Source organism: Cynara cardunculus (assembly GCF_001531365.2).
Source record: "Cynara cardunculus var. scolymus isolate 2C chromosome LG 12, CcrdV1, whole genome shotgun sequence".
NCBI classification, from domain to species: domain Eukaryota; kingdom Viridiplantae; phylum Streptophyta; class Magnoliopsida; order Asterales; family Asteraceae; genus Cynara; species Cynara cardunculus.
Genome location: NC_037539.1, coordinates 34,202,854 through 34,212,394, shown reverse-complemented (window position 1 = coordinate 34,212,394; position 9,541 = coordinate 34,202,854). Strand labels below are relative to the sequence as shown.

General features: G+C 34.9%; 1 protein-coding gene across 1 annotated transcript in view; it reads left to right on the top strand.

The window, feature by feature from the left end:
- Window positions 1-889: 889 nt before the first annotated feature.
- The window catches only part of LOC112523844, a 41,512-nt gene continuing 32,860 nt past the window's right edge, over window positions 890-9,541 (top strand). Inside the window, exons 1-2 of the mRNA XM_025133518.1 lie at window positions 890-1,081; window positions 7,927-8,123. Coding sequence (XP_024989286.1) covers window positions 890-1,081; window positions 7,927-8,123 — 389 coding nt within the window. The remainder of the gene's footprint in view (window positions 1,082-7,926; window positions 8,124-9,541) is intronic.

The following is a 9,541-nucleotide window of genomic DNA, read 5'->3' as shown; positions in this document are numbered from 1 at the left end:
AATTGAAAACCTATTCTTTTGTATTCATCTTCTTCCTCATCTTAAACTGTGTGTTCTTGGTTTGTTTACTATGTTTTGTTCTTATAATTGTTTCCACTGCACTGTGATCGTCCTAAGAGTTCATTCAGAGTAAGATATCAATATCAAAACTGAATTTACAGGTCAAACAAGATGATTGTTAAAGTTTGAGAAACGTTTTGAAGAATTGAAGTTTTTAAAGAAATATATTTGTTTCTTAAAGGAGTATTTCAACAAAGAATTTAAAGGAGTATATTATACAAAGTTTCGACAAGGGGAAGATTGTTTTAAATCTGAAAAGAACAAGGGAAGAATGTTCATCAAGTGGGAGACTATTTAAAGCTTGATGCAGCTGAGAGACTAAAAAAAATTTGCTAAATTTTTTTAAAAGGTGCTCATAAAGCTTGTATCCAAACAGGGAGATTGTTAGGTCCATGTTTTTGTACCTAAATTAATGTATCCAAGCTTTATGCTTTTGTTCTTATCTTGTTGTTTAAATAGGTGCTTAGTGTAATAGTTAGATGTTAGAAGAGCTAATCATTGTGTAATCAATCAAAATTAATACTATTGAAGCTTTGAAGATCTTTTCTCTCTAGATTTCTACTCTCTCTATATTTTGATTGTGTTCTTGAATTGAATCATGATATGTTGTTGATTAATCCAATCTAGGATTATCAAACGGTTACCTTCATATTTGGAGAGGGAGCATTCTTCAGTGACGATTGAGTGGTAGGGGGATGATTGTAATAGCTTGAATTTGGATTTGGTAAAGGGGTTCGACTCAACTGTTAGAATGGTTTGTATCAAGTGGAATGGTTTGTATCGAGTGGAATGGTGGTTTGGGATGGGTTTGCCTCTTGTGTTTAGAATAATGACACTAGGTTGTGGGAACGGAGTTTGCCCACCAAATGGTGCATATGAAGGTGAAGAGAAATTAGGTAGTTTTGAATTCGGTTTCATCGACGACAAGCTTAATCCTAGGATTTCGTTCCTAGCCTTGAATGCACAGTCTAGGTTTGCACATAATTGGTTACTATGTTTCTTGCCAGAAAATCAGGGTCAGGTAGTGGGATGTTAAGGTTGGGAGCGTGAGAGCGGTCCATACCTTGGGAGTGTTTGCTGGAATTGCTAAATGCACGATGGCTGCTTTGAGAAGGAGTGGAAGTGGAGTCTGCAAAACTTTTGCTGCTTCTGCTAAGGTTCTAAGCTGGTAGCGATTGTTGGAAATCGAGGTGTCGGGTAGAGAAGACGAAGAGGTAGAAACGGAATTGTTAGGTTTGGAAATAGTTGGCTATCTTTCTACTAGTGTGCAATCGGCTTCGAGCCTTCCATGAATGTTTGTGGCTATTTGGGAAGCAACCAAGGGTTTTTTTTGGCTTTCTCATCACTGAGGATTGGAGATGGTGGCCTCGGCTCAGTGAGGGCGATACAAGCGAGTCTAGGAGAAATAGCGAGTACAAAGTTGACCTTCGACATGTACGAGGAAGTACGATGGTGGGTCGTTGGAGGCCGACTTGAGGTTCTACAGGCTCAATCACTGATAGAAGTAGAGAGATGACGGAGTTGAGGTTGACAAAGAGTGTCTTTCCATTTCCTACATTAAGTACTTACTCACAACAGTCTCAATTAATGCTCCTATTATGTGGCATCTCTGTATCTGATAAAACAACCCTTCTTAATCTGAAGTATTTATCAAATAAAAGAAAAACAACCAAATGGACCGGAGTTTTAAGAAAGAGGTTGGTCCAACAGAAAAGTTAGCCCAATACATTAAAACTAAGGAAGTGGGTCATGAAAGCTAAAAAGGCCCATTTTATTTTAATACTAACTTGAGCCTAATATCTCTAAAACCAATTATTTAATAAAATTGATTTTAAAATACCTAGACTTCCACTCAAGGTTGTCTAATGAATTTTAAGTCGAGTTTAATGAAAACTAGATAGGCCGAAATTTTATGATAAAAACAATATATAACTTTTTCGGTCATTCATGGTCACAAGAGATATAGGCTAGAGATAGAATGCAAAATCAAAAATTAACATATAAGTTACTGTGATAACCGGATCCTGATTATCACTTGAGGTAATGAATACGTGATTATCTGTTAAATAAATTTTGTGATAGCATGATAAATTATTATATTTGATCATGCAATTATGTGAATTTTTATGCATAGAAACTATATGCATAATATGAAATAAATGTATGTATGAGTGGTGATGTACATGAATATCATGCATAAGGTATTAGTGGTGTATGCATGAGTTTGTATGTATGCATGCGTGAGAGAGTATAGCTGGCTTTCCACTTTTAGAAAGGGGTATATATATGAGAGGAAAGGTTCAAGTAAAGGTTTCTGGTTTTTTTTTGGAAAGCTTGAGAGAATTGAGAGGCAGCTTGTCCGGATTACTTGCATACTTAAAGTCAAATTGGTTTGCATTTGCTAAATTTAAATAAGGTGAGTATTTTCTCAAAATCTCTTTAAATTTGCTTATTTGAAATTTGCAAGGAGTTGGTTTCAAAAGGCGAATGGTTTAACTGCATTGAAACTCTTTATAATTGCATAAATTGATTGTATAAACTTTTCATTTGATTTGAAGTTTTAACTATTTTAGTGTTGTCCGGATTAGTCATAAACCGGATGAAGGTTGAGCGGTTTAGTCATAAACCGGATGAAGGATGAGCGATTTAGTCTTAAACCGGACAAGAGTTGAGCGATTTATAAACTAAGTTTATGTTAAATATTTTGAACGGAGAAGTATGAATACAACCATGTGTTGACCGGATTATTTTAAATCGGACAAACCTTGGGCGATGTATTGTCCGGATTTGTTATCCGGACAAAAGTGTTGAAATTCTCTTAAGTGTTAAATCAGACAAGCCTTGGGCGATATGTTGTCCAGATTTGGTCAATCGGCCAAGATTTGACCGGATATGAAGTCCGGCCAAGTCTATTTTGACCGGATTTGCATTTTGACTTGTTTTTATATATAAATGGGAATTTTGATAAAGATGATTTTTGAACTGATAATTCCATTGACTGCGGTCTAAATGGAATTGTTTTATGAAATATTTTGATGAGGAAATAAGGGTGACATATCAAGGAGAGGTGTACCATGGGATAAAGGTGGCATATCAAGGAGAGGTCTACCATGGGATAAGGGTGACATATCAAGGAGAGGTATACTATGGGATAAGGGTGGCATATAAAGGAGAGGTGTACATTTGGATATAAGGGTGGCAATTGTATGGGTGTGTTATATAATATAACCCTTACTATTATATCTCTTAAAATTACTATGGTCTGGAATTTTTATTTCTTTGTGATTTAAAGATTTAGGATCAGGGTTCTTATTGGAAATCATAGTCTGAATGTTATAGAGAAGGGGATAACAGGTTTGGCATGAAACTTTGTATAAACCTTGTTTGAATAGAAAAAGGTTTAAAAGTGGCATTATGTTAATTTGGTTAATATAAACCTGTTTAGAGTTGATATATTATTTGCAAGCAGGGAAATTTGGCTTGAAAAATAAAAAGGCATTAGTACCATGCCCTTACTTGTTCATATATTTGTTATATATATGAAAAGTTGTTTTACATAAAGTTTTGGTGATTAACACCCTGCAATAACATAAATAGGGTAACTCACTAGACCTTTCGGTCTAACCCTCGTTTTGTTATTTTAAATATGTGTTGCAGGAACTGCAGAAGGTAAGGGAAAAGGGAAAATGTGATAATTTCCCTATATGTTTACCTGCATGAGGATTGGATGATGTATCATATAGTTTTGATAAATAATCATTGTCTAGTACAAGAATTTGTATTTTGAATTTTTGAACCATGTATTTCATACTGGTAGATTCTTGTACTAAGGAACCTGAATGATGTATAAACATGTATTTCCTGTATGAAATATATGTTATCTACAATGTGTGGGATGTGGTGTTACAGTTACGGTTTTATGAAAAGCCTAGAAATTCATTTTCTTCAAGCTGCAAAATTAACAGCCTCAAGAGGTTGATGTACCAGTGCCAAGGGATCGTAAAATTGTTTTACCCGTTGTTAGTTCACCTTAAAAGTACTACCCTTATCTGGATCAATTAATTCGATAACTCTATAAGGGTAAGCTTTGGCAATCTGGTAAGGACCAATCCATATAGAGTTGAGCTTACCGGGAAACAATTTATGTCGGGAATTGAACAAGAGTACATGCTGACCTTCTTTGAATTCTTTTGGAAGAATTTTCTTGTCATGACATTTTTTTGTGTTTTCTTTATAAACTTTGGCACTTTCCTAGGAATGATTCCTATGTTCTTCCAGTTCACACAACTGCAAAAATCTTTTAGTTCTTTCCTCGTCTATACTCATCTTCAGTTCATTGATGGCCCAGTAGGCTTAATGACAAGTTTTTCCATAAACCAGTTTATAGGGAGACATTCCAATGGGAGTTTTAAAAGCAGTCAGGTAGGCCCACAAGGCATCATCCAATTTGGAGGCCCAGTCCTTTCGGTCTAGTTTGAGTACTTTTGCCAAAATTCCCTTTATCTCCCTATTTGACAATTCAACTAAATCATTGGTTTGTGGATGATAAGCTATGGCTATCCTAGTTTGATGTCATATTTCTCAAGAGTTTGTTCTGACAAATTGTTTATGAAGTGTGTTTCCTCATCACTAATCAAGCCACGTGGTGTACCCAATCTTGTGAAAATGTGCTTGTGTAGAAACTTGATGACAGTTTTGGCATCATTGGTGTGACAAGCCATAGCTTCCACCCATTTGGACATTGCAACCAATATGTATGAACAAGTGTTGGAAATGGGAAAAGGTCCCATAAAATAAATACCCTAGACATTAAACAATTTTACTTCTAGAATTTTGTTCAAAGGCATTTCATTTCGCTGAGAAATATTTCCACTCTTCTGCACTTATTGCAACTTTTTACAAAGTCTTGTGTAACACCCCAAGATCCACATTTGCATATAACCATGTATTTCATATATCAAGAGATACAAATAATACACATTCGGTCTCAACAGTATAAGAAGTTATATTACAAAATTTAACAACCAATTTTTTTTCATAATATTCTTGTACATAACTTGCATATGAAACAAATTTTCCAAAACTCAACAAATAACAAGTTCTTTATCAAAACCCATGCAAGCTTGAAAGGAAAATTCACAATTTTTCCTTCCCTTATCCCTTGATAATAACTTACCTGCAATGCACATTTTAAATACAAAATGAGGGTTAGACCTTGAGGTCTAGTGAGAAATCCCTTTTTATGCAATTACAGGGTGAAAATCACCAAAACCTGTTATAAAATCATTTTTGTAATTTTACAAATATCTAACAACTTTTTATACAATATAACTCAAATATTGCAAACAAATGTGAGTTATAAATTTTCCTTGCTGCACATGGAATGTGACTACTCAGGTCCTTGCATCATTCTGTGCGAAATTACCCAGAGCTCCTCTGGCTCCTAAGGACCAGAGCTCCTCTAGCTCTTAAGCCAGAGCAAAGCCAAACAAAATAGAGTCACTAAAGACTTAATTATGAAGTCTAGATCATTCTTGAAAATAATATAAACATGTACTATAATCAACCAGAACTCCTCTGGTCACTTAACTTAGTATAAAGAAATCCAAAGTTAAGCCAACCAGAGCCCCTTTTGGTCGACCAGAGCCTCTGGTCTTACCAACCAGAGCTTTTGATCTCCAACTTTTTAAAAACAACTAAGGATATATGAGTAACCAGAGGACCTTTGGACAACCAAAGCCTCTGGTCCGTTTAAACTAAAACATATAGAAAATAAGAAATTGAGATACTTAAAAGAAAATAAAATTTAAAGATAACCAGAGGCTCTCTAGTTAAATATGAAGGTCAACCAGAGCCTCTTTGATCCTCTATCAAAGGTTAGAATATTTTCTCAAGGACTTTATCACATAAATAATTCACCCAGAGATCAAGCCAACCAGAGGTCCTCCAGAGCCCCTTTTGGTTGAACTATGCTCTGGGTTCTAAAAGCCCATAAAAAACAAAATTAAAAATGTTTCAAGTCCAAAAGGTTTTAGATACAGAACTTGGATACAGAGCTTGGACTTAACATTAATTTCCAAGATATAGAGCCTCTAGGTCAAAGTATAAAATATTTGAACTTAGAATTGTTCCTTACAACCAGAGGCCTTTTGGTTAGTCTTGAAGACCAACCAGAGCCCCTTTGGTTCCTCATCAACTTTTACTTATTTGAACAACTTAAAGAATAATATCCAGATCAACCCAAAAACATTTTTAATTCAAAACACAGGCAATCAAAGCCTTTATGTTTATAAACAATTTTCCTCCTCTTCATAACAACATTGTTATTATGTCAATAAGAGCAATAATTCCAAGTCCTCACATCACACAGAAGTGATAACTCAAGATCATTTCATCTCATGGATGTAATAACAAAATGTATGATCAAAACTCAGATTGCACTATTGTCACCCTTATCCAAAGGTACACCTATTCTTGATATGCCACTTTTATTTCCTCATAAAAATTTAACCAAATTTGTCATTTTTGCCAAGAATGGCATCAAAACAGTTTTATGACATAAACTTCATATTAAGAACTTTTACAGTTCTAAACCCAACATCCCTATCAACCCAAAATAATTTCAAGAATAGTTTGCCTTTTTTTCCACATAAAACCAAACAGTTTGATATCTAAAATACCAGATATAGACAGTTGATAATATAAACTCACTTTATATGCACACATATGAAGTTGAATCTCACTGCAATGATTTCCAAATAAAATCACAAAATCAACTTCTTAACAACTTAATAAAGTAATTCACACAAGAATACACACAACAAGTTTTTGTCTCTTTTCTTTCCTTTTCAAGATGGAATAGTCTTATCACTTTTATATACCATCAAAATCATAGGCGGTAGAGGTTTAAAATTTTTAAACTCATTCTTTCACATTCTCCCATGAGATATAACAAATATCTCATGCATAAAAATTCTTAAGGCGGTGGAAATAAAATAAGCAATGATCACATAAACATATAAACAATTTAGAATTATTTTCTTACTTAGTTATCACATTATCCACCCCTAAAAAAATTTCCGTCCCAGAATTCAGTTAATCAAATAACGAGGGATATTTTGATTTCATTTCAGACTCCAACTCCCAAGTTGCTTCTGACCCTTGATGAAAATGCCACTGAACTTTTATCAGACTGATTTCTTTGTTTCTCAAAATTTTTGTTTTCCAATCAGTAACAGCCTCAGGATTTTCCATAAAATTCAACTTGTTATCCACTTTTACCTCATGCAATGGTATTTCCAGACTCGGATGGGCTAAACATTTCCACAAGTTAGAAATATGAAAAGTGTTACGAATTGAGACGAATTCCTCTGGCAATTCTCACTGATACGCAACCAAACCGATCCGCTTACAACTTCTGAATGACCCAATATACCTCGGACTAAGTTTACCTCTTTTTCCAAATCGAACAATACCTTTCCTAGGGGTGTTCAAAAAAACCATCGGCCCCCTCAAACTGGCCGAACCAAGTCAAACCGGACCATTTTTGGCAGTTTGAGCGGTCTGGCGGTCCGGTCTGGTTTGAAAAATAGCCGAAACCGGGCGGTCTGGTCGGTTTGCGGTTTAGACTTTTTTTTGGGCGGTTTGGACCAACCCGACCGCCATATATATATATATATATATATATATATATATATATATATATATATATATATATTATTTTATTTTAATATTATAATTATTCAGCCCAAACATAAAGCCTTATCCAAATTAAATCCCCTAAATCTAAATCCTTAATTTGGTAATTCTAATTCCTAAATCCTAACCTAATCGGCTAATCCAAACAAATGAACAATAAACATCCAGACATCCTGCGTCTACCTTATCGTCTCGCCTAATTCATCGAAATCGAACGACTCAACGACGAACAAACTTGCCGTTGCTGCGCCTGCGTCTGCCGTTAGCGAGCCTGCGTCTGCGGTTGCTGCGGCTGTGTCTGCCGTTGCTGCGCCTGCGTCTGCCACCACATCGAAGTCGAAATCGAAATCCCTCATTTGTAAATTGTAAGTAATGTGTTGTTGCTTTAACTTAACTTTAAGAAATTTCTATTTGTATCTATGCTTGATGATGCAGAAATGGCTACAGAATGTTATACAATGTGCATAAATACTTGTACCTTCATTCTTTACATTGATTTTTATCATTAAACACCAAGTTTCCTATTAAATGAGAGCTCATGTTTGTTGCTGATGTTATATGGGCATGCTCTTGTCACCTTTGTTTAGTCTATCACGAGAGAAAACATGCAGAACTTGTACTATGTGCATAAGAACTTGTATTATGTGTATAAGAACTTGTAGATTTTCCATAACTTTTCTATGCATATGTTATTGATTGTTCATGGGTATCTTAAAAGCTGCATGTGGCCTCAGTTTTTACATGTGAATTAGCTTGGATTTATCCTTTATGATTGTGATTCTTCATTGTAGAAATTTTCTTGTGTCTGTGTGGAATAAGTCTTGTAACTATATTCTAACTTAAGTTTATTTTCTACTTTTTTTGTTTGTGTGTATTTATGTCTTTTAGATGGAAATACCCTCTAAAACTCAAAGTATAGACTCAACTGGTGCTTCTAAACCTCCTTTGCCACCTAACACCAAAGAGAGAAAAAAGGTAGACAATGTTCTGAAGTGTGGGATCATTTTACGAGAAATGAGAGTAACCAAAATGACCCAAGGGCTGTGTGTAATTATTGTGGTAAAGATTACGCAAGTGATAAGAAAAAAAATGGAACTAGCACCATTTGGAACCATCTTAACCATCAATGTAAAAAGTATCCGTTTAGATTAGAGGATAAGAAGCAAAGATTCTTGTCTTTTCAAAAGAACAACATGAACGAAAGTGGTAGTCTTGTATCTGTGGGGTTTAGTCAAAAAGCATGTCGAGAAGCTTGTGCAAAAATGATTGTGATTGACGAGTTGCCTTTTAGATTTGTTGAACAAGAAGGGTTCAAATCATTTTGTAGTGTTGCATGTCCTAAATTTGAACTTTCGTCGCGCATTACAATAGGTAGGGATATTATGAATCTCTATAATGATGAAAAGAAAAAATTGAGGTCATTTTTCATTCAAAATTCACAAAGAGTTTCTCTCACCACGGATACTTGGACATCGATTCAGAATGTTGTATATATGGTATTAACAGCCCATTTCATAGATTCTGATTGGAAAATTCAAAAGAGGATTTTGAACTTTTGTCAAGTGTCCAACCACAAAGGAGAAACAATAGGAAAATCTATTGAGACGTGTTTAAAAAAATGGGGTATCGAGAGGGTATTCACTATCACTGTCGATAATGCTTCTTCTAACAATGGGGTTGTTCAACATATCAAGAAAAGATTGCAAATTTGGAAGAGTGCAGTTTGTGATGGTGAATTCTTGCATGTTAGGTGTTCAGCCCACATATTAAACTTAATTGTGGG